The sequence below is a fragment of the Lissotriton vulgaris genome, chromosome 7 (genome assembly GCF_964263255.1).
Source record: "Lissotriton vulgaris chromosome 7, aLisVul1.2, whole genome shotgun sequence".
Lineage (NCBI taxonomy): Eukaryota > Metazoa > Chordata > Amphibia > Caudata > Salamandridae > Lissotriton > Lissotriton vulgaris.
This window is the reverse complement of record NC_141695.1, coordinates 635,834,237-635,860,962: the sequence shown is the minus strand read 5'-3', so window position 1 is coordinate 635,860,962 and position 26,726 is coordinate 635,834,237. Positions and strand designations below refer to the sequence as shown.

The following is a 26,726-nucleotide window of genomic DNA, read 5'->3' as shown; positions in this document are numbered from 1 at the left end:
TAATATTCCTACTGCATTCTACATAAAATGTTAATATGTGCTGTACACTAATTAATTAGAATAGATTATTCCAACTTTAGTCTACAGTAAATTTGAGTTGGTGTAATGTTATATATGTATAATTTCCTTTAATTGATTAAATGTAAATTAATTATATTTTTATCCTGTAGAACTAAGTACCAAAAACACAAAATTGACCCTGAACCCTACAAATACTCCTTTACCCAAAATCAGAACACTGACCCAGAACCCCAAAAATATACCTTTACCTAAAAACTGAAAACTGACCCAGAACCCAACAATGACCCCTTTACCCACAAACTGAAAACTGACCCTGAAAACAACAAATACCCCTTTGCCCAAATACTAAACACTGACCCTGAACCCAACAAATACCCCTTTACCCAAAAACTGAAAACTGACCCTGAACCCAACAAATACCCCTTTACCCAAAAACTGAAAACTGACCCTGACCCCAACAAACTACCCCTTTACCCAAAAACTGAAAACTGACCCTGAACCCAACAAATACCCCTTTACCCAAAAACTGAAAACTTACCCTGAACCCAACAATGACCCCTTTACCCACAAACTGAAAACTGACCCTGAAAACAACAAATACCCCTTTACCCAAAAACTGAAAACTGACCCTGAACCCTAAAAAATACCCCTTTACCAAAAACTAAAAACTGACCCAGAACTCTAAAAATACCCATTTATCCAAAAACTAAAAACTAACCCTGAACCCTAAAAATAGCCCTTTACCCAGAAACTGAAAACTGACCCTGAACCCAACAAATACCCCTTTACCCAAAAACTGAAAACTGACCCTGAACCCAACAAACTACCCCTTTACCCAAAAACTGAAAACTGACCCTGAACCCAACAAATACCCCTTTACCCAAAAACTGAAAACTGACCCTGAACCCAACAAACTACCCCTTTACCCCAAAACTGAAAACTGACCCTGAACCCAACAAATATCCCTTTACCCAAAAACTGAAAACTGACCCTGAACCCAACAATGACCCCTTTACCCACAAACTGAAAACTGACCCTGAAAACAACAAATACCCCTTTACCCAAAAACTGACAACTGACCCTGAACCCTAAAAAATACCCCTTTACCAAAAACTGAAAACTGACCCTGAACCCAACAAATACCCCTTTACCCAAAAACTGAAAACTGACCCTGAACCCAACAAATACCCCTTTACCCAAAAACTGAAAACTGACCCTGAACCCAACAAACTACCCCTTTACCCCAAAACTGAAAACTGACCCTGAACCCAACAAATACCCCTTTACCCAAAAACTGAAAACTGACCCTGAACCCAACAATGACCCCTTTACCCACAAACTGAAAACTGACCCTGAAAACAACAAATACCCCTTTACCCAAAAACTGAAAACTGACCCTGAACCCAACAAATACCCCTTTAACCAAAAACTGAAAACTGACCCTGAACCCAACAAATACCCCTTTCACCAAAAACTGAAAACTGACCCTGAACCCAACAAATACCCCTTTCACGAAAAACTTAAAACTGACCCTGAACCCAATAAATACCCATTTCCCCAAAAACTGAAAACTGACCCTGAACCCAACTAATACCCTTAACCTAAAAACAATTAATCAGTAAACAATTATATGTAGTATATGATCTTGATTCATTATTAAATTAGTTCACATTAATTACCAATTAGGTAAAAAATAGAAATAGACATAAACATTTAATAAAAAATTAATTATTATGACATGACTTCACACCCTTATCCCCTATAAACCCCAAAAACAACTCCTAAACCTATATATTAATGTAAAACATTTTATAAAAAATAAATTCTAAATAACACAAATCTTAATATATGTAGACATAATTAACGTCATTATTCTAATAAACGAATTATTATCATTTAATTGACAATTAATTAGTTATTCATAATATGGACTATGTGTTCTTAATAAATCCGGTAATTAAATGTAATTCTATCCCAAATAGGTTTAATTTAGGAATATTGCTTAACATATATTATTTATAGATTTATTATAAAATTACTTCCCACACTTATCCCCTATAAACCCAATAACCCGCTCATAAACCATGAAATGTTTTTATAAAATTTTTTTTTACAACATTGTTAAAATCCTAAACAAAAACGTATATCAGTAAAAAAATTTAAGTACATTATTATCATTTATTATTTATAATTAATTAATTACCAATTAATTAGTGATTAATAATTTGGACTATATAATATTAATTAATTAACTAATTAATTATAAATAATTACAAATTAGGTATAATGTTGGAATATTTTATAACATGTATTAGTTAATTAATTACTTTTTAAATTACTTCCCACCCTTATCCCCTATAAACCTAATAACCCGCTCCTAAACCTTGAAATGTTTTCTTTAAAAATAATAGTGTATAAAATTAAAAATACAAAATAAACATGTATCTACATCAAATTATTTAAGTATATAATTATGATTTATTATTTAATATTAATTAATTAGCAATTAATTAGTAATTAATAATATAGACTATATGATCTTATTTAATTAACTAATTAATTATAAATAATTAACAATTAGGTATAATTTAGTATTATGTAATTACATATATTAATTAATTATTAATAAATTACTTCCCACCCTTATCCCCTATAAACCCAATAACCCGCTCCTAAACCTTGAAATGTTTTTTAAAAATATTATTTATTATAAATTTAACAATTTTTTTTAACATGTATCTACATTAAATTAGTTAATTATATAATTATGATTTCTTAATTAATATTAATTAATTACCAATTAATTAGTAATTAATAATATAGACTATATGATCTTATTTAATTAACTAATTAATTATTAATAAGTAACAATTAGGTATAATTTAGTATTATTTAATGACATATATTAATTAATTAATAATAAATTACTTCCCACCCTTATCCCCTATAAACCCAATAACCCGCTCCTAAAACTAGATATGTTTTTAAAAAAAAATATTTATAATTGTTTTATTTATAATAATACACCTATTTTAATACATTTTATATACAATTATTTTACTTTTTACTATACTATTGATTATTTCCATTACTACAAGATATTTTTTTTTTAACGATATTTTGTCACACGATATTTTTTTTTCAATATTTTTGCATACTTACCTATACCGATATTTTTGTATCCGATATTTTTGCTTACCTATATTTTTGACCTTCGATATTTTTACTTCGATATTTTGTCGTTCCGATATTTTTTTTTCGATATTTTGTCTGATTACCGTCTCATCTCCCACCATTGCCAGATGGGTTTGGTGGATCATGCAGGAAGCAGGTATTGATACGAAACAGTTTGGGGCACACTCGGCCAGAGGGGCCATGGCTTCAAAAGCTTTTTCGTTGGGTGCCCGCTTGGAGGACCTAATGCGCGCGGCGGACTGGTCCTCGGATTCCACGTTTAAACGGTTCTACTTTAAACGGGTGGTAGATATCGCACAATTGGTGGTAAGTAAGCTTTGAACTAGCATAATCTGAAGCCTCCGGTCCTGACATAGAATCGAAATTTGCCTAGCATCGTAACGGTAAGTTTCAATTCTATTAAGGACACGGAGGCGAGGATTATCCCTCCCGGGCCTTCTGCGGAAGCTGTTCCCCCGTACTACAGTAAGTAGTCAATTTTCCTCTGAATATGTGGTTATAGCCTTTACTGCCCTCACAGGCATATGTTTTCTCCTGATGGTGTACATAGGGATTTTTTCCTTGCACCACTGACTTTTTGTGTATTTTCTTGCTAGGAAATGATGGTGCGAAACAAGACCAGTGATACTATGGCGTGACTCGCGCGAAGAAAGAGGAAGTAGACACAGGGAGGACGTCCTTTCTAGCCTGCATGGACATTGAGGAAGGACTAAACTATGGACTGCCTGACTTGCTGTCATGGGACTTGTAGTTTACTGAGAAAAAATTGTTGTTGTGGTTTTAGCCCTTTTACCTTGTTTGGGGGTTTAGGGCTCGTGCTATTGCTTTTTTGGCTGCTGTGTGTTGTGATGAATAAACAGCGAAGAAGGAAAAAAGCATAATCCTCGCCTCCGTGTCCTTAATAGAATTGAAACTTACCGTTACTATGCTAGGCAAATTTCGATTCCGTTCAGCAGTTTGGGGTGCAGGCTTGTCTAAAGACTATGGGAATTAACATGAGAAACACACTTTTTTTGACCCACCCCTTTTTCTCAGCCCACAGTGACAGATCGCCCGAAACTTTCCATGCACAACAAGAATCACCATGGTACTTTTTGGGGGAAATTTTGTGAAGATTCGTTAAATGGCACCAAAGATATAGGCAAATCATATATATGTAAATGTATATATGTATGTATGTAGGCGTGTTTGATGATGTGCTCCTCAGAGCTGCTGGTGCTCACTGGAGCATGTCCACCCACTCGCTAAGAATGCACTCAATCCATTCAGAATAACTAGATGAATTGCACTCCAGGGAGGATTGTTTCTTGTACCATATACTTTATTTTGCTTTGGCTTAACACATCAACGTGCTTCAGCCATCAATGCCTTGATTCCGATATTTGGGTGCCGCATTTGATTTCATTTTATTAACATCATAACTTATTGCATTGTCATACACAATAATTCTGTTCATACACTACTCTATAAACATTCTTACTTTCAGGGCTTCATCGAGATTGATATACAACAGGCAGTTGAGGAAAGTAAGATGCAAACCTTATAAATTCACTGAAAAAAACAAAGGTTAAAGGGAATGTTATAGTAAGGTGAAAATGTCATGTAAAACATACCATTTGCAACTAACAAAACCACTGTTATTCACAAGTTATAGTTATCTCAAGTAACTATAACTGGTATCCTAAAGTAACTATAACTTTGGACCTTACCCCGCACTGCTTTTACCCTCGCATATTAAATCACTCATGACATATCCATTGACTACAGTTATAACATCCCTAATCACATTTGAAATGCCATCATTGTTGATAATACTGTGCATGGCTGGGGCGCGAGTTATAGTTACTTTAGGGTATGAGTTATAGTTACTTGAGGAAACAATGAATGGTGAATTTCAGTGGTTTTGTTAGTGTCAAGTGGTAATTTTTACGTGACATTTTCATTTAACTATAAAATCCCTTTAACTTTTTTTCGTGAATTTCTAAGGTTTTTTAATGTAAAGATAGATATTCTTACAATACCAAACGCTGTCATTACCTGGCTACTGTTGTTGGAGGTGGAGAAGCTGTGCAGGCTGCCCTCTATCCCTCTGCTGAGGGATACCGCCGCTTCCGCATTACAGCTCGCAGCACCCGCTTCGCGGGTGCCGCTTCGCGGTTAGCAGTGAGGGGCTGACGCTGCTTGGGCCACCACTGCTGACGTGAGGAAGGAAGACCCGAGGAGCCTGTGAGGTGGAGCGTGAGCAGGGACTCTCTAGACCAGGAGTCCCTGCGCTGACCAGGTGTTCTTGGACGCGCCACCTGAGAGAGACGCCCCACGCTCGCAACGCCCCCTATGTAACGGTTAGTCCCACGCTTAGCGAGACGCGAGCGGGACGCCGTGCGAAGCCCGGGCAAAGGGCGGGCAGTCTGTGGCAGTCAGGGGCTGTCAGTGACTAGGCTGGGCCACCCCTGTGTCATCTGCGACTGTTGTCCCTGAGGGTTCTTGAACTTCGACCGAGTGAGCAGTTTTCATTATGTCTACCCGGTCGGGGAAAATCCTCAGGGGTGGGGGTGATTTAGTTGCTGGGAGTGCAATTATAGGAACAATGGATACATTCATAACCAGAGTAGCCGCGGTGATCGAAAAGGAGATTGTGATGACGGAACGTCGCCTTTCTCAGGACTATTTACCAGCCAGACGCTCCTCTCTTGGCTCTATGGCGCAGGTTTTGTCACCTACTACTGTGCCGGATCCTCCCCCCCCTTGTCTAGCCATGGCCGAGCAGCCACGGCTGTCTGCCATAAGAGCAAGCATCGACAGACTGAAGAGCTTGGCAGTACAATTGCCATCCTCTGGTGGCAGTCCTGCGGTCTTGGGCCCTTGCTCCCTTGATCCTTTTTGCCCTGATAGTGGCCAGGACTTGCATCTACTACACCAAGACTCTCCTCAGGCTCTGTCTTTGCCGTGCTTGGTCCAAGACTCTTTAAGTCGCACCAAGAGGAAAAGGGCTGCGAGTACGCGGAAAGGCTGCCACTCCACATTGCATAAGCGCCCTAGGAAGCAAGTGTTAAGGGGCATGGGTACCAAACTAGGTAGTGGTTTAGCTTTAGTGAACCCCGACATGGCAGGAGGGAACCCTTCTCTGGGTATGGAATCTGAGGCTGTGCAGGTACACTCCAATTCCCCTGACAAGTCATCAGCTCCGCTAGACCCTGCTTCTCTTAAACAATTCAAAGACCTGTTTAAAACCCTACTAGTCCCGCTTATTGATCAAGTTAGGGGCCTGGGGGAACGGTTAGATAAATTTGAACAGTCTACCCTTGATAATTTTTTCTCACTTAAAACTCTCATTAAACTCCAGTCTAGAGTCAGTGAGGACAATTCGGGTGGGAATATGGGAAACCGATCACAGGGAGATCTAGTGCAGGCCCCACACTCGCCACCGCATGCACCCACTGCTGTGGCTTGTAAGGATTTGAGCCCTACCCCTGCAGCTCCTGCCACGGCTAAACTGGGATCTATCACCCATGCAGCCCAGGTCCATGCTAGTTCCCCCAAGGCCTCTAAAGCTCAGAAAAAGAAACCAGTGGGTGGGGACTCGGCTAAGTCTAAGAAACCGGTTCAGGGAATAGTCAGTGGCAAAGGAGTTGGGCCGGACCCCTTGGCCAAACCTATGACGAACCACCCGGGAGTTGGTCTTCCGGGAGTTACATCTTCGAAAGCAACTCCCAGGAGCCCCCCGTAAATCTTCCCCCTGAGTGTCACCCATATGTTGTTGTTCTTGTCAATGTCCCTCACTTGAAGGATGATCAGCTCGAAACCCACCAGGCCCTAAAAAACAAAACTTTGCATTGGTTAAAATTTAACAAACCGCTACCTAGGGGCTTGGACGGGCTGATTCTCGGAGTCCGCATGGTAGGCTGGGTAGGACAGGGCAAGAAACGACTGGAAGGTGATTGTGTGGTTGTCAATTTTAAAGACAACAGAGTAGCACACACAATCTGTAACCAAAATCAGGTGGTGGGTGGGCCTGGCATTAGCGTGGTGGACCTGACCTACTTTTACCCGCGCCCCGTTACGAACTACTTTGGGCCAGTATTTGGGGAAACACGCCATACCATTAGTGGATGCCCACCATATCCGGTGGTGCCTCAGTTCTACCCTCAGGCAGCTCGGCTAGGATCGAGCTGGGGCTCTATGGGATATTGACTCAAAGATGTCAGTGGGCAGGTGTCGGGGGAACATAAACTGGGAGGGTCTGCCCATCCTACCGAAATGTTGACCAGCTTGCCCTCCCCAATAGAAAACTATACAGTACCAATGGCCAGTCGGGAACTTGACGGGGGCAGGACAACATTGGAGAGGGCAGCAGACTAGTCGTGCCGGTCAGGGTTGTTGCCGACCATGATGTCGTGTCCGGTCACGTCCCAGCTGTGACGGATCCAGTTTTTAGGGTCTTCAGCTGGAACGTGGCTGGAATTGTCAGAAAGCTGGCCCTGCCCGACTGGAACGCTCTTGTGGAAGAGTATTCCATCTGTATCTTCCAGGAGACATGGAGTAGGGAGCCCACCCACAAGGCGGGGTATTCTTCCTACTCTATTACGGCCGTCTATCCAGAATCAGGGAGGGGACGCCCTTCGGGTGGTCTCCTCATCTGGGTGGCTACTTCTTTAAACTGTAGGGTAGAGGAGCATCAGACTAACTGCCCTGATCTGCTCAATATCACCTTAAAAGATGCCCGGGCCGTCCCATCTTGAACATCTACAACATCTATGCTCGGGGCACCAAGGGTGGTAGCCAGTCGCCCACAATTGCTCTCTTGGAGGGCCTGTTACGGTTATCCCCATATAAATCATGCACCCTGGTCGCTGGTGATTTGAATTGTACGTTCGAGCCCTTGGGCTCGGACGACACTTTGGATCAGGAGGAGGAGGACCATAGGAGGGGGATCCCGGCTTTAGAGCTAACCCCTATTAAGAGTGGACTGAAGTGATACTCCAGATTAACTCCCTTAACATGAAGTTTGACCTGAGGGCCCTCAATGGGAGGTCATGCTCGGATAAGGCGGGAGCCCACACATACAACAGGCCCGACCACACGTCAAGAATTGACTACATCTTGCTAGACGTGGGTCTATGGAGCTCGGTGAGGGACATGGTAATCATTTCGTCCGTCGAGAGCGATCACAACTTGCTCTCTCTTACTCTGCTTCCTTGGTGGTCAGAGAGCGCAGGGGGTTCTTTGCCCTGTACCGCTGCCAGTCATGGGGAAACATCTGTTTTGCATTGTGGCAGGCGGTTGAAGTGGGCAAAGCTTACCCTCTCCGCAGAGAAGGTTGCAGCTATAACGCAACTCCTGGCTGTAGCCCAACACAATTTGGCCACTTCTGAGGGCGGGCCAGTGGAGGTATCCGGGAAGTTCTGTGACCTGACTATGGCCTTAAGCAAATTGTTTACTGTACCAACTGGGCAAAAGGGGGATAAGAATAGGCCATTGAGAAGACAGGGTTGGTATACCCATGCATGTAGGGCGAGAAAGAAAATGCTGGTGGAGGCAGTCAAGTCAAAATCCCAAACTAGGACTAGGGAGGCCAGGAAGCTCTATTCCCAGAGTCTACAAATAGCTAAAAAAGAATGGGAGGAAAAGTTCTGGGCAGACCTTATGGTTGCCAGCCAAGGGAAGGATGCCGGGGGTTTCTGGAACTTGGGGGGATCTAGGACCAGACCCGATGATACACTGAGGACTTGTACTATTCCGTCACAGACTTGGTTCAACCATTTTGGGGCCTTATATTCTCCAGTAGAAGGGCCTCTGAATGAGCCAGTCTCACTTCCCATCTTGGTAAGGGATAGTATCCTCGATTCCTTCACCGTGCGGGAGGTAGAGAATGTAATAAAGTCCGTGGCACCCCTGAAAGCAGCCGGCCCTGACGGACTTCCAGGGGACTTACTCCGAGCCTATCCGACTGAATGGGCCAATTTGGTCTCTGCCCTTCTGAATGCCATCTTGGAGGGGGGACCTGTCCCAGAATCTTGGAAGGGGGCGGAGGTCATCCCCATTTTTAAAAAGGGGTGTCGGGACAATCCAGGGAACTACAGGCCGATAAGCCTGATTGACTTGACGCAAAAGATGGCGGGGAAGGCGATTCTAGGGAGGATCCTCCACTGGGAGGACGAAAACCAGGTCCTATCTGACTTTCAGGCAGGATTCCGCTCAGGAACGGGCACCATTGAGCAGGTTTTTAGAATAATGCTTCTGCACTGGCAGGTGGTGGAGCTGGGCAAAGGCAGTCTTTATTTGGCCTTCATTGACCTTAAGACTGCTTTTGACCTGGTTCCCATGGAGGAACTCTGGAGGGTTCTGCAGGGCCTTGGACTGCCCCCCTACATTCTGTTGCTCCTGATCAAACTTCACACAGACAATTATGCTCAGGTGCGTTGGGGCCAGAATGGGGAAACGACTGATAGGATCCTGGTCTGCAGGGGTGTCCGACAGGGTTGTGTGCTAGCTCCCACCCTATTTTCCCTGTATGTAAACGGCGTGGTAGAGCACCTGCTTCAAGAACCAGCGGATGCACCCTCCCTGAGGGGTGTTCGGATCCCCACACTGTTGTTTGCAGACAACACCCTCCTTATTGCCAAGACCCCCCAGGGTCTCCAGAAGCTTATGACCCGTTTCCAGGATTTCTGTTTGACAAAGGGGCAAAACAAAATATCTGATAATGCATCCACCACGGAAACTAGGCCGCCCTCCAGTTTTGAACTCAGTCACTCTCGAGAAAGTCTCCGAATTTGACTGTCTGGGAATATGCCTGAGTGACACTATGACCTGGACGCCACACATTAATAAGATGGTTTTTAGCCTTAAAAGGGTAGGGGGTGCATTGTTAAGGGAGTATCGAGCCTCACCCAAAAACTTTGTGGCACCTGCAATTGACATTTATAAGGCAAGAGGAGTCACGTCAGCACTTTACGGGGCAGAGCTGTGGGGCCATTGTAATCTGGAGTCCCTATCCAAGTCTGAGAGCAAATTCTTGAAAGATCTACTAGCTCTCCCCTCGAGCACCCCCACAGTTCTGGTGCTCTTGGATGTGGGCTGCAAGTCAATTAAGGACCAGGCCCGTCTCCGGCCATTGCTTCTATGGGCTAGCCTGTGGAGAGTCCCAGAGTTAAAATCTTATGCTGATGGGTTGTCCGAGGTGATGGAAATGGGGGGCAAGATCAAGTGGCTGAGGGATACTAAAAACCTCCTGGGGGAGCTGGGTTTGGGGGACTGTTGGTTTACAAAATCTGCTCCACCCAAGGCTGTCCTCAAAAAACTGTACTGGGACTGGGTCTCCTGCCAACTCATCGGTAATCCACACCACTGCAATTCGACCGCGGTATTTCTAAGAATTAAGGACGTGGTAGCCTACGAACCCTACCTGCATTTGATCACCATGCCAGTTGATAGGGCTCTTTACTTTAAGTTTACAGTAGGCATACTTCCGATAGGGGACCTACTTTCCAGATGGAAATCGCCAGTTCAGTTATTGCCTTTTTGTGCCCTCTGCTCCACAAGGCGTGAGACGGTGGCACATATCCTCTTTGAGTGCCCGGATTATATTCGTCCAAGGAGATATTGGCTTAAACCCCTATTCAGACGTCTGGGGACGCGCCTGCACTCGGTGGCGCTACGTATCTTGTTAACCGACACTTCCCCTCCCATAGTTTGTGGTATCTCCAAATTTTTAAAATGGAAATGGTTGATTCGCTGCAATAGATTGTCAATCTCAATTGAATCTACTTTTAACTAATTTATTGTATGTATAAAAGGTACTTTTTACTCTTTTTAATTCTTGACACATTTGTATTATCGATCTACAGTTTTATATGTATGTAATGCTTTTAAGATATCTCTGCATATTGAAATAAAGCTTTCAACCAACAATTCCTAACTATGTCACTCTAAACTTAGTTTTTTCAGTGAATATATATATATATATATATATATATATATATATATATATATATATATATATATATATATTATATATATATATATATCAGGAACTCCGTCTATTCTCCAAGGAACTGGATAAAAACGAATCGGACCCAATTCGGTAAATTTGCTTAATTATTTATTTTCAGTGCATCCTCTAGTCCGCCATGACGCGTTTCGGGCCCTCAAGCCCTTGATCACATGACAAGGTCAGTTTCACCTTGTGACTTTAAAGTGCAAACAGGGGTCATCTGACCCTGGGCCTATAGACATAAACATCATACTTCCGCCTTATCCACATTTTTCATTGATTTAAAAAACTGTATATACTTCATTGTATTTATACTTTCAACCTCCTTACTGTGACCACCCAGAATCAATAAATACTGTGCAATTTCTGCAATAAATAAATAGATAAAAACACAATTGTATATATGTACAAACATTAAATAACATCTGTTACACTATAATTTCATATATATACACACCACCATCAGAAAGTAAAAAGTGATATTAATATCATAAAATTCATTATTTTACTCTGATAAAAGCATTTGTGCAAAATCTGCAATTTTAATGTGCAAAAAATGCACCATAAATAATATTTCCTACTGGGTTTAACATTTGATCTAGGAAGGAGGATTGGTCAAATAAAGGCCCCTGTGGGCTTTTCGAATTGTGGATATCTGCATCTAAACTGCCCATAAATCAAGTCACACCCTGTGCACCTATACAAGTGTGGTTACCCATAGTGAGAAATAAAAATAATAATAAAGTTAAAATGATTTCCAGACAGCAGCTTTCAGTTTGTTTTGAATGTTGTTATACATCACTCTCTCTTGCAACTGGTACTTTGTGGACTGAATAGTATAACCAAGTGCACATGCCTTCTTACGGGTATCATCTACAGGCATGTGTACAAGTCTTCCGTCGCATTGAGGCCATTTGGGGTCCTGGTATCGAGCTCCAGAATGTACCTGGTCTCGAGTAATCTCAGTTGTGCTTCCCTATTGCCTCCTCTACGGAGTGGCAGCACCATATCCACAGCATAATAGCAGAGGCAGTTCAGATCACCTTTGTGACATGAGTTGATGTGTCTTGCCACAGGGTAAGTTTCATCTTTGTTGTTAATTGCTCTCATGTGTTGGAGAATGCGCTTGTGGACCTGTAGCTTAGTGCTACCCACGTAGCGTAGCCCACAAACGCACTCCAACACATAGATGACAAAATCTGATTTGATTGTTATCTTTTTTGAGATAGCATTCGGTGCCTCACTGAATGGGGACATATAGAATGTTTTATTTTTCCCCAAAGTGCATGCCTTGCACACTGCGCATTTTATAAAGCCTTTGCTCTGCACAAGCCAATTGTTTTTATTTTCTACTTCTGGGCTGCTTTTGACCAACATGTCGCTCATCGACCTGGCCCGACTATAAGTAATGGCTGGGTGGTTGGCCAATGTTTTACCTATCACGGGATCCCCCATGACAATTGGCCAGTTCTTACGAACAATTGTTTGTATTGAACTATGTTGGAGGCTGTACCCAGTGATCAATCTGGGTTGCCCGCCTCCACCATTTGTCACTTTGTTCCTTTCTGCCGCTTTATTTCCAGGGCTGTGCAGAGTACTAGTTTTGTTGGCTCTCATCATTGCTTTATCGACCAGGACCTCTGAATAGCCTCGTTCCAGAAACCTGTGTTTGCTGTTTAGTTGTGAACTCAGGCATGCCTCGTCTGTGCTGCATATCCTTCTGATCCTGAGCATCTCCCCATAGGGGATGCTTCGGATCAGATGCCCTGGGTGCTGGCTAGAAGCATGGAGAACCGTGTTCCCCGCGGTTTCCTTGCGGTGTAGCTTGGTTTGAAGTTTGCCACCTTCCACATAGACTTCCACATCCAAGAAATTAACCCTGTTCTCACTGATCATACCAGTAAATTGTAGATTCAAATCATTGAAGTTAATATCTGAGATAAATTGTTCAGCTTCTCTGTATGACCCTCTCCAGATTACAAAGAGGTCGTCTATGAATCTGTACCATGACACCACTTTATTTGACATGACCTCTGCATACGCGATCCCCAAGACCTGCTCCTCCCACAGCCCCATGTGTAAACATGAGTAACTGGGGGAGAAGCAGGCCCCCATCGCGACTCCTCTCAATTGTTGGAACACCTGCTTTTGAAATAAAAAGTAGTTGTTAGTTAGACATATTTCCAACATTTCCCTGATCATATTATTGTGTTCCAACATGCACACAGGTCTCTTGTTTAGAAAATGAGTCACTGCTTTCATGCCATCAGCATGATTAATACTGGTATACAGTGCAGTCACATCTAGTGTGATCAACAAATACTGACTGTCCCACACTATAGTACTTATTTTTTGTAAGAAGTCCATGGTGTCCTTTATATAGGATGGCAATGTTTTTACAAAGTCTTGGAGAAAGTGATCAATATAACGGGACACATTCTCAAAGGTTCCTCCCCTAGCCGAAATAATGGGCCTCCCTGGTGGCTTGATCCGATCTTTGTGGATTTTCGGGATCAAATAGAACACCGGGATTATTGGGTGATTTGTCTTAAGAAATTTGAGTTCATCTCCACTGAGTAGTCCCTGTCCTCTCCAAGCATATAATTTGGTTTTGAATTTTTCCCAAGCATTTCTTGTTGTTTGCCAGTCACTCCTACTGTAGCATTGCCTGTCATTGAGTTGTTTCAACGCTTCCTCCAAATAAAGATGCATTGGCCACAGGACGATATTACCTCCTTTATCTGATTGCCTAATCACCACTTTATTGTTATTTTGAAGTTTCTTCATTAGACTTCCAAATGCATCGTTATGTTTAGTTTTATTGTACTTATTCTTGTTTATTGTTTGTCTATGCAGTTTCTTAAGTTCTGCTGATACCAAATCACTGAAGACATCAATATTGTCATGTGTCATCACAGGGTTATAGGTTGATTTGGGCCTGAATGGAGTGTTACCCGAGGTGTTAGTCTTTATTACAATGTCTTCCCCCTGGGTGCCATCCAGATCACCTTCTCTTAGTAAATCTGCCAGGTCACACTGTAGCTCATACTCATTAACCGACATTAAAGTCGGTTCAGCCCCATCTGCTGTGCTGGTACTAGGAGGTTTGCGCATTTTATGTTTGTTCAACAGGAACATCTTTCTTAGTTTAAGCTTCCTGACAAATTTGAACAAATCCATCCTAGTCCGTGCATAATTAAACTTACTTGGTGGACAATATGATAACCCAAGTGATAATGTTCTTATTTCTCCAGGACTCAGCTGCATGTCAGTTAGGTTAACAATAGTCATATTTTCACTTACTTGTGTCTTCATCTGCGATTCCACCTTTTGTAGGTTTTCTTCTTTGTTTGCGCTTGGTTTATTGTTTTGTTTTGCTGCCCTACCTTGCCTCCGTCGTTTGCGTTTGATGTTGCGCCTTTGGTTGTTCCGGAGTTCGAAGCATGGGATCGCAGAGACTGTTTGCGGTCGTGTCGCAGGCAATCCACTTCCTGACCTAACGACCGTTTTGTAAACCCCAACTGACCTGTTGCCAAATGCTGTTCTGCCTCCGAGTCACTGCTGGGGACCGAACTGATATCAGTTGAGGATGCTGAGATTTGTCCAGGGTTGGTAGTCACACTTGTTGTTTGTGGGACTTGACTTGTTGAAGGGGGATCATATATATATATATATATATAAACATACACATACACACCCGCGCACGCACACACACACACACACACGCGCGCATCCCTGTCAATACACAAACCTGTACTCTATATTAAATGTATTGTGTTTTAGAACAAGTGATGGAGTTGCATCCAGAACGAGAGGTCAGCTCCTGTGTTTCCCCCTTCTCTAGCCCATCTTTCCGGTTTGACCAGAGTTTTATACACAGTACGTGTTCCTTCATAAGGTGTTTTTACTCAGGATACAGGGCAGACACTGAGTGAGTTCAGCATCTATCGTACAAATTGTTAACAGGAGCTCAACAAATCCTCTTCTGCTCCATCATCAGGAGCAAGACATTTCGCTGGGTAGCATATCTCACACATTCCACTTCCTTTTCGAGAGCAAGACTTTTTGTGTTAGTTATCATGTGTTCTGCTCTGCTCTTTTTGGGTGAGGCCAGACTGTTGGACTGCAGATTTCAGTGGACCTAGATAGAGCTCCTGGAAGTACCTGATGGTGAGGTTTCCTTAATGTTCTGCAACTTTTCTGGCTTAAGGTGCAGTCTGTGCATCTCATCTTGATTCCTCCTTATGGTGAATGAACTGTTCATTAAGAGTGGTATCAATGCCAAAACTCTTGACTCCAACAATACCCTCTCCACAGTAAGACAAGCCCGATCCCTGACGGCATTATTAATGCCAAGTTGTCAGACATTGGTGACTGCATTAGAGTGGGCCCCACCATTGTCCAGAGTGGTGGTATATCCTCGTTTGCTGTCATTTTCTGATGTATCTCTAATGCACGTTTATAGACAATTCTGCTTGGCCCGTTAGCCTATTAACTCTTAGTTCTTCAGTACTTAAGGTATATGCTGACAAATACGACACACTTTAAAAGTGTGGCTGTCAAGAAAGTAAGCAATAAGCAAAGCACATTCATCCTTCCATAATTTAATAAAAAATGTTGCAACAGACTCCACCCAAGAGAAAGCACAACAAATGTAACTTACTATTACAGTAAAAGAGTACACTTAACCATGGCAAGTGAACAAAAAACAGCTCCCAAGAATGATTTTTATAAATCAAATTGTATAAAAGGGAAACGCTTAGCATTCAGAAATCCATACTTCACAGAGTACACAAATTAGTTTCTCCAACCGACACTGATCTGAAATTTGGTTTACTGAATCAAACTACGTATGTCATGTTGTCAAATTCCTCTCAAATGCGGTTTATATCTAGCTTTGTTTCCCACACTTTCTCCTTTACACAAGTAGTCAACAAACGCTTTCTAACCACAATGCTCGTTTTCTCAAGCATTTTGTTAAATCTTAATTGTATTTATTTAAATGAAACAACGTTGTCTTTACATGTACAGCTGTTCGAACATATTTTAGGAAGGTAAACTGTTTTTTTCTTTAAACTGTTCTAAAGTCTTTTACATATGGGGTTAGTTTACGTTTATAAATATCATATAATATCCCATGAACGAAAGATTTTCCTCAAAGCTATGTCCTACCAACAAGAAACAACATGTTTCGATTTACCCAGTTATCTCATTCCTGTTCTAGACTATTTATATTCACCAGTGGGCAATTTTGTTGCAAACAGAATAGAGCAGTGCCTGTGGAAATAGGTAAGGTACAAAGTGTAACTAGGGTTTTACTGTAAATGTTATGTTATGTTATAGGGGGATTTCTATAGCGCTCAGCTACTCCGAGGAGTGTCCCGGCGCTTAGGATCCTCATTGGCAAGGGAATAGAGCGAGAGAAAGGCACCTACTGATCAAAAAGCAGGGTTTTAAGATTTTTCCTAAAAGCCAGCAAATCGCCGTAAGTTCTGAGTGAAAGCGGAAGAGCGTTCCAGAACTGCGGTGCGAGGCATTTAAAAGAGCGTCCACCGCGCCGGGCACGTCGAATCGCCGGAACAATGGCCAGGGCCTGAGTAGAAGATCTGAGTGATCTGGATGGAAGATAGAATGACATCCGTTTCTGGAGATACCTGGCGCCCATGGCATGCAATGCTTTGAAAGCCATTGTTAGCGTTTTGAACACAATACGCTTTCGGATAGGGAGCCAGTGAAGGGTTTTGAGCAGGTCACTGGCGTTGGCTCTCCTATTAAGGCCGAAGATGGCACGAGCAGCAGAGTTCTGGACGACTTGTAAGCGAGCCGGGAGGAACTCGGGCAGGCCCAGGTACAACACGTTAGAATAGTCGAGGAGCGAACCTATCAGGGCCTGAACCGTTACTCTTCTATGGTCCATAGACAGAAGGGGCAGAAATTTCCTAATCATCTTTAGGATTGCAAAACATTTACCCGCCAATCCTAGGACCTGGGTTTTGAGCGAGAGGCAGTTGTCAATCTGTATTCCCAGGTTTTTAGCAGCCTCAGAGTCGCTTACGGGGGGAAACATGGCAGCAGGCCACCAGCCTTTCAACCTGGGGTCCGAGAGGCATCCAAAAAAGAGCACTTCCGACTTGTCGGAGTTGCATTTAAGGCTGTTCTGACCAAACCAGTTAAAAACCGCCTCAAGGCAACTCCTGATATTCACACCATCAAAGTCGGAGTCTCTGTCGCACGTGAACAGAAGTTGCGTGTCGTCAGCGTACGACACGATCTGAGCCCCGTGAGCCTCTGCCAGTGCCGCCAAAGGGGTCATATAGATGTTAAAGAGAGTTGGGCTCAAAATAGAGCCCTGAGGAACTCCCACCTCCAATGGCGGCATGGTAACAGAGAATGGAGGAGCCCAGATTGTTTGTTGTCGGTTGGCCAGCTGAACACCGGCCCCCGTAGACCTATCTCCCAGAGTCTGGCCAGGAGACGGTCATGAGGGACGGTGCCAAAAGCCGCCGAGAGATCAAGCATTACTAACATGGATTTCCCTCCCTGGTCCAGTGTTTCCTTGATGGCCTCGGTGACTTCCAGCAGAGCGGTTTCAGTGCTCAAATTGGAGCGGAAGCCGGACTGCGACTGGTGGAGAATGTCATGTGTCTCGAGAAAATTAGCGAGGGTGTGATGGACATGCTTCTCCACAACTTTTGCCAGAGCTGGAAGGAGGGAAATAGGTCTGTTTTTGCGTGGATCTTTGGGTCTAAATTGGCTTTTTTTAGGAGAGGCAGAATTAGGGCCTGTTTACACGGCTGAGGAACTACCCCTGTACTGAGGGAGAGGTTCAGCAGCGGATTAATTAGAGGGTTAAGCACAGGAGCCAACTGAGCAAGGAGTTTAGCGGGGCAGGGGCCTAACGGGGAGCCTGATTTTAATTTGGAAAGCAAATCCAGGGAGGTTAGAGGAGAGAGCGCTGGAAAGTCCCAAAGAGCGGGACCTACAGGATTCAGGAGCAAGAAGGGCACGGGCTTTTCCTGAGCTCCGACCACATTGACTGCAGTGAAGGAAGCCTGGATGGTCTTTATTTTATTGGCGAAAAAGTTGGCAAGCTCGGTGATCCAGAGCTCAGAGTGCAGCGTCCTGGGAGTACACCAGGAAGGGGAGATGAAATCCTTTACTACCCTGAAAATTTCTTTGCAGGAGTTGGAGGCTGTATCTATTCTTACCGCCAGATAAGATTTTTTTCCTGCAGTAATGGCGTGATGGTATTCTCTGATGAGCTCCTTGTAGACTTCTTTAGAACTGGAATCATAGTGCCTGCGCCAAGCTCTTTTTTGCATTGTCGTCGCATCGCAGCAAGCGAAGGGAAAACCAAGGGGCGGAAGCTGTCGTGGAATTGGTCCGATGGGCCTGGGGAGGAGCCAATTCATCGAATTGTTGGAAAAGCCAGGTTTGCAAAAGCTCGAGATCCGTCTCCAGCAGCCCTGTCAGCTGTCAAGGGTGGGTACAAAGAGCCTGAGCCAGTATGGCTGGTGAGACCCGGTGGAAGGCTCTGACATCATGGGCTGGGGGACATGCCCGCTGAAGGAGACCGTCCTAACGTGAGTGATCTGAAATTCTGCTAAAAAGTGATCGGACCAGAGAACCGGTGCAAGGGAGGACAAATTAATAGGGATCGTGGAGAATACTTGGTCTAAAGTATGACCCTTACTGTGCGTAGGGGCCATGAGATAGGGAGTGAACCCTAGAGAGGAGGCAATGTCAATCAGCTTGGTGCTGTCTGGGGCATCCACAATGTCCAAGTGGATATTGAAATTTCCTAAGAGGAGACAATGGTTAGACCTAAGACAGAGCGTGGAAATAACAGAATACAGCTCATCCAAGAAGGAGCCCAGCGGGCCCGGTGGCCTGTAGACTAGGAGGCCTACACATGCTTGGTGTGGCGACAGGGAGAGAGAGAAACCTAAAGTCTTGCAGCCCTGAATGTTATCCGTGGGTATAACTGAGCAGGCCATGCGCCTGTCGACCACCATGGCGACTCCGCCCTCCTTCCCCAAGAGTCTTTCTTTTCTGAGGATTACATGACTGGGGGGGATAGCAGTGGCGATATCTGGACCAGAGCTCTCTCCCAGCCATTTTTCAGTCAAAAAAAGACAGGAAGGATTTTTATCTATCAGTAGGTTGAAAACATCCAGCGCATGCTTTGCCAGGGATCTGGTGTTAAGTATTAGGCAATTACTCTTATTGGACATGGGAAGAGGAAGAGAAATTGTGCCTTTACCAGGTAGCCAGCTGCAGCCGGGACAACGCCTGTTGCCCTTGGGAGGTTTGGGGAAAACCATGAGACAATCGTTACAGTGGTCCCTGAGAGCAAGAAGCTCCTCCGGCGTATATCTAATCATCCTCCCCACTGGCCCAGCCCGGCCCGCGCCCGGCCGCCTCCGGGACGCAGACGGGCTTTCCTTTGGCGCTCCATAGGCGCGTCCGCTGCTCGCGTCCGCTGCGCGGAGAGAAACTCAGTTTTAAGGCGCCGCCGGCGATATGCAGCACAACTAGTCTGCCGCCCCACGGGCCTGCCTACTCCCAAGATGGCCACTGAGAACACCCTTCAGCACCTCATCAGCTGAATGGGTGGGGGACAATGTGAGCAGCGCGACGTAGGCAGAGTGAAGTATGAGGCAGGTGATAGTGGAAGGAAGATGGAGACGTCACCCGGCTATCCGCCTCAGGTAACGGGAAAGAGCAGCAGGGTGCAAAAGTGCAAAGCGGTAAAAACACAATAGCACATAGTAAAACGCTAGCAATCCACAAAAAGAATGCCCGCTAGTAATCAGCAACAAATAAAAACACGCTAGTAGTCAGTAAGTTAAAATGCAGTAAATAAAGCCATTCCTCCAGAGTACAATATCTTCAGGAGGGACAGAGTGTCTGGTAGAGGTGGAGGTGTAGCGTTAATTGTGGACAAACACATTTCCTGCACTACCTTTCCGGTAGATGACATTCAGGGCTGCGAGTCCTTAGGTTTTACTATTCACCTTTCTCCCTTACAAGCTTGTACTGGGATTCTTATTTACAGAGCGCCGGGACCTCTTGGGTCTTTCTTTGACGAACTTCAAGTGGCACTTTCTGTACCATGCCTTAGGTCAGAGCACTGTATTCTATTAGGTGACCTTAATTTGCATATGGACAACAATCTGGATCTCGATGTTATAAAACTTGTGGACATTACGGCTCCATTTGGGCTTTTTCCTTTTATCCATGGCCCGACTCACAACAAAGATCCCACTATGGACCAGGTTTTTTCTACGAGACCGCTTACTGTGTCTCTACCGCAGCCCGTTCTGTGGTTCGACCATTTTTTAATTAACTTTGCATTGGTCTTTACTGCTGCAACTCGGACGAGGCCTCAGAGAGATTCCTCCAGGGCCTCTCGGCCTTTTCATCTGGTCTCTGCTGATTTGCTGTCTGATGCCCTCCATAGTTTCCCCTGTCAACTTTCGGGTAATCTGGAGGAGAATCTTATCCTCTTCCATAAATGGCTCACGGCCAGATTAGAGACTTTGGCTCCTGAGAAGATGACCAAGTCCACGGAGAGGCGTACATCCGCCCCCTGGTTCACTCCTCATTTAAGGACCCTCCGCCAGGATTGCAAGAAGGCGGAAAGGGCCTGGCGGCGTGACTATGACCCAGCTGAGAGACTGAAATATAGAGCGGCGATTAGCTTTATTCATAGGCATATCTGGGAAGGAAAAAAAGTTTCTTTAGAGCGTAGAATAGAGGAGGCTAAAAACGCTAGTAAAGAGATCTTTAGAATTGTAATGGATTTTACCTCCCCCTCCTTAAACACTCCTTCTCATATGCATTCAGAGCTCTGGATAAAGCAATTAGCCGAGTTCTTTGTAAACAAAATCAAGTCCATTCAGAACTCTTTTCTTCCTGCCTGTCCCTTGCCGGATGTTGACGGTCTGTCCCTCCTGCCTTCTATGGATGGAGTTCGCCCCTATCTCTGTGAATTTCCCCCTATGTCTCTTACCACCTCTTTGGACCTTTTGTCACGATTGAAATCTGGCTCGCCATTTGATCCCTGCCCGGTGAAATGTCTGGGGAAAGTGGCCCCTGTGCTTAACACTCTTTTGAATCCACTTCTCAATTCTTCTTTGTCCACTGGTGTGGTTCCTCAGGCCTGGAAATGTGCCATGATCCTACCGCTGATTAAAAAGCCTAATTTGGATCCCCTCTTACATGCCAACTATAGGCCGATCTCCCTTCTCTGGCGAAAGTGACCGAGAAGCATGTACATCAGTCGATCTCCAATTTCATCGAAGAGAACGACCTTTTACACATGTCTCAATCTAGCTTCCATGCTAATTTTAGCACGGAGACGGCCCTGCTCGAGGTCACAGACGCCATCAGAGAAGTGTTAGATTCTGGAGGTAAGGCCATGTTGGTTATGCTAGATTTGTCGGCGGCTTTCGACACCATTCCCCACGATGGTCTCCTTTTATGACTCTGGGAAATTGGCCTTCGAGGGACGGTGTTGAAGTGGTTTTAATCCTTTCTGACCGGCCGCCGGCAAACGATATGGGCGCCCCCTTTTTCCGCCGATATGACGCCGCTAGAGGTGGGGGTTCCTCAAGGTTCCATTCTTAGCCCCATGCTTTTTAACATCTTTATGGCCCCTCTGGCGGCGGTGGCAGAATCCTTTGGCGCCCAGATTATATCCTATGCTGACAACACCCAGCTTCTGTTCTCTTGTGACAGGGGTGGGGCATTCGACGGCATACGGATTAGGGACTGTCTCGATGCAGTTTTTGAATGGTTTCGGCAACATGGCCTACAATGCAACTCCGATAAATCGGAGCTGCTCTTCTTTGGCTGTACACTGTACCCCAGTTGGAAGGCCTGGTGGCCGCAGGATATGTTTCCCCCGGATAATGTCTCTTCCAAAGCGAAAAACCTTGGAATTGTGATTGACTGCGACCTTTCTTTCAAATCCCAGATTATTGGGCTCTCTGGGAAATGCTTTGGTATCCTGAGAATGCTCAGGAAGTTTCTCCCTCTGCTGTCGCTCCAACACAAAAAAACCATTGTACAGGCACTTATAGGGCCGCGTTTGGATTATGCGAATGCCCTGTATTTGGGCCTACCCAAATACCTTTTGACTCGCATACAGGTGGTACAAAACTCGGCAGCTCGTGCTATCTATGGGCTCCCGAGACGGGCCAGTGCTGCTGAGTTGCTTAAAGCATTGCACTGGTTACCCATTCCCAAGAGAATCCTATTCAAAAGCCAGACCTTGGCTTTTAAAGCCCTGCATGGTGTTGGCCCCAAGTATATTTGGAAACGTTTCTCTTTCTACCTGCCTAACAGGGCTTTGTGTTCAGCCTCTTTGGCCAAGGCGGTTGTGCCTTCCATCAAGCGTTCCAGAACAGGTGGTCGGTCCTTTCGCTATTTGGCCTCTCGGGGCTGGAATGAGCTACCTTTGTCTTTGAGACTGGCTAATAGCCTTCTAGCTTTTAGGAAAGCACTGAAAACCTGGCTTTTTGTCCAATAGTTGCGCTAGATTTCTCTCAGTTGTTAGCTGTTGTGTTGTTACTCTGTACTTAGTTCTCTTCGCCAAAGCGCCGGGATGCTCTTGTGAGTAGCTGTGCGCTATAGAAGAAAATAAATAACATAACATAACATAACATTAGAGTGGCTCGTAATCAGTGCAAATGCATCCGCTCGCCAGCACCCGGCTTCCGCCTCAGGTGTCGTGGGAGGAATGAGGATCAGATAAATACACAAATAATAGCACGATTGGAGCAGCATAGTTTCCCTGCTCAGCCTTCAACTGGCTCTCCTCATGCAAGCTTACAATGTCCACATTCAGAGAAGACATTGGTAGATGTCTAAGCATTCTTTACAGTCAAGCTGGCAGGGCACACAAATTAAATACGTATATGTAAATCCTAACACAATCCAACACTATCTCAAATTCAATCAACACTTTAACAGTCCCAGGATCCATCCTAGCCGAATTTATGCTCCCTATGCAACTGATGTTTGAGATCAGGAAGTAACCATAACCTTTATCTAAGGCTGATACAAACTGTTTCTGCACCTTTAGTTCAAATCTTCCAAAACCGACACTCCTCGCCTTCAACAAAACATTGTCCATCATCCTGATCTTGTGCCAAAAAGTTATTCCATGTTAGGCAGCAGATACTAAACTTGCAGTAGACATTTAAATCCAATGTAGGACTCCGAAACATATCTTAAGCAGGAACAGTTCCAAATGGAGAAAGACTCGCATGTAAGCAATCAGTTCTAACCCTTACATTTACAGTACACTACATTTAACAGTCTAATACCTGATCTGCAATACGTAGAAGAACAGTCCGAAACCCAATACTATGTGGTCCATCCTCGGGAGGAAAGTAGGTCCCACCTACAAAGGGTCGAAGGTCAGGGGTCATCCAGACACTCATCGGCCAGCCTCCACCACTGCTGGTAGCCTAGTATTAAAAATGAAAAGTATTAAAGATTTGTTGTACGGTTTCATTCTCTAGAATAGGCATGTTTTAGATACCTGACACACACAACTGTCAGCTGCATACTGTAGCTACAGATTTAGTCTCAGAGATGCAGGACCATATAGTCTTTTCCAGATAATGTCTGATTTAAAAAAAAACATGTAACCTCCTAGGGGTGGATTGACTATGTATCAATTCTGTGTCACTGTTGAATCTCTAATATCAATAAATAATTCAATAAAAATATATAAACACACTAAGGTTCTCATGAAACATCGATCACTATATTCATATAGAAAATATTTCTGTAACACTAAAGTACAGTATTACCTCTGAAATTAGAATTCTATGTCAATAAATAAAAATACCAAAGGTTTTTCCCCTATTTAAGTGTACTTTTTTACCACCAGCCTTAGATTTTTGCATGGCATTTGCAGTGCACCAGCTGTTTTAATGTAACACTGAAAGTCTGAATTAATGGGCAGAAAAGTGTGGTAAATTGATGCACAAACCCCAAAAAAGGGGGCAGGGAGAGGTGCAATAGAGGGAAGATAGGACGCCAACAGTAGACTATATATCACAGCATAAAAGTCAAGAAAAGATTACTCAATAACCTCTCCAGGGATTCAATTTCATAATTATTAACTTTGGTCCCAGGCTTAATCCAGAAAGGAATTCATTAATTTACACATGAGCAAGTGACCAGCAGAGAAAATTATGTCAGATCACCAACTTATTTCAAGGTAGAAATAAATAAAATAATAACAATTCAGCTATACTATTTGCAATTATACAAATTTCAGCTGGTAAACAATAATAAAAAAAAGGATTCGGTTGTCTGCTGCATCACCGGCTGGGGGAAGGCTGTTTCTGCCAATATGCCAGTCCTCTAGAACAGCCCGTATAGTTCCAGAACTGTTGTGAAAAATGTTTACAGGGGTCAACCACCCCAAACTGTGCTTTCTTTAAAGCGTTCCAAGAAGAGTCTACATCCTCGTTAAAGAGGAGAGATCAATTGACCATATGCATGATCAATGCCTGCACATCGCCAGAGAATCTGGTGGACCTCATCCAGGTATGTCTACGGAGGACAATGCTGGTATCGACTGCCCTCTAGCAATGATTGTCTGAGCTTGCAAGGCCCTGAGATCCTCTGGGACTGCTGGGCAAGATTTTGCTGACAATTCTTACAGTATGTGGGTATGTTCCCAGTAGACTGAGTGTGTTCAAAGATTGCAGTGCCAGGCAGACAGAAGAAAATAGGCACAGGGTTAGAAGGTCGCATGACAACTCTTTGCTCTACAGTAAAGAACCAACGTTGGTTCGGTATCTAGTATGGGAGTCCCCAACAGCTCACTCATGGGAGTTACTAACAGGTCACTCTGTAGTGCCCTGCATTTGTAATGAAATGTATTTTACACCTCCTACTCAGCCAGTGACTGTGCTCTGATGTGCCTCGGAATGTTGGGACTCAAAGAGGTGAAGTGACAGTTGGTCATGGCTGCTCCTGGTGGGGCTCTCCTTCAGAACATAACTACCTGTTATACTACTTATTACCTGCTTGCATAAATCTTACTTAATTACTACCTTCCTGCGTGGACCTCCTCACTACACACTCACTGGTCCTGGTGGAGATGGTACCGGCATCAGGAACCACAGTTAATCCCTCGGTCAGAGTGGAAGTCTGTACCAGAGTTGGTACAGGCCCGGTAATAGGCGCTAAGGGGACAGACAGCTCCTGGGAGGACCTACTGATGGCAATCTAACTGTAGGCCAGGTGGGTCCTCTGGGTCTGAAGGCATGCCAGAGAGAGTTGGAAGTGCACTCAAAATTTGCAGTATGGCCTTTCTAAGGCTGCAATCTGCTCTGGGTCACTGATGACCCCAGGAGTGTCAGGCATATCAGGACCTACTGAGGAATTGGTTGCGTGGTAGGTGACCTTAATGGAGTGCAACTTACATATTGACAACCTTGCACCTTCTCCTTGGAGTCAGAGTGATGGGACGGGTCAAGTCCCACTTTGTTTTATTATGCTTGCATGGGCGTCCGCAGGGGGGGGGGGCCCCCCTGGAGCGACCCTCCTTGCCCCCCTTGCAGACGCCCATGAAAACCGTGACTACAAGACGGGGTTCTCCCTCTCTTTCATCGCCTTTCTTTTATTTGCTTCCCTGTGAAATGGATCCAAAAAAGAAAGACGCTTTTGCTGGAAATGTAGTATTTTTCTGACATTTTAATTCCAAAGTGCAGCATTGGGAATAAAAGGCTAAAAATATGAAAAATAGATAAATAAGGACATAAAGTGAGACAGAGTGGTAGCAAACTGGCCAAACTGATTTTATTCACACTGAAACACATTAGCACCACTTTTACAGAGTTTGCCAGTGAAGCGCTATTTTTGTTTTCTTGTCTTTGTTTTCCCTGGACTTGGAACTAGTGCACCAATCCTGGAGGTACCAAAATGTGTGGATTGGAAAACAAAATGTGTGCTGCGGCTCTGCGTCCAGGAATGTTGTCTTTTTACCATACTGCTTACGTTTTGTAAGGATATAAGCAATGGCCATTGAAATGGGTCTATTCAGGGCCCTGACGTCGTGTCCTTAACTTTTCAGGCAAAAGCACTCACTGATTTCTGAATAGTGAGTGTAAAAGCATTAAGGTAACCATGTTGTTCCTGCTTACATTTCCTATGGTTTGCTAAATTTTGCATTCCCTATAAGTGTTTGCTTCTTCCAGGATGTTGTTCCTTTTCTTTTGTAGGCCGCATATTGATCTTAACTAGTGCGTAATTTAAATTGCGCATCCAGGTGTTTATAGCGGGCAACAATTGGGTTGTAGTTGAAAACAGTGGGAGGTTTTCCCAGTGGGGCAGTGTTCAGTGGGGGAGAGGATGTGGCACTATGGTCAGAGCTGCTGAATTTTGAACTGGGAACCAGGTTCAGCCTTAATAACCAGCCCACCAGACCACTCCCCTGCGAGAGCACAATCACATGCTAGACCTTAGAAGGCTTCGCAACACCTTA

General features: G+C 44.2%; 1 protein-coding gene across 7 annotated transcripts in view; it reads right to left on the bottom strand.

Annotated features, from left to right (window-relative positions):
* SPATA20 (spermatogenesis associated 20) overlaps positions 1 to 26,726 on the bottom strand; it is a 2,039,700-nt gene that overhangs the window by 1,421,611 nt on the left and 591,363 nt on the right. For all 7 annotated transcript variants that reach the window (XM_086930841.1, XM_086930844.1, XM_086930843.1 and 4 more), the window contains one exon: positions 23,545 to 23,688. In XM_086930841.1, coding sequence (XP_086786967.1) covers positions 23,545 to 23,688 — 144 coding nt within the window. The remainder of the gene's footprint in view (positions 1 to 23,544; positions 23,689 to 26,726) is intronic.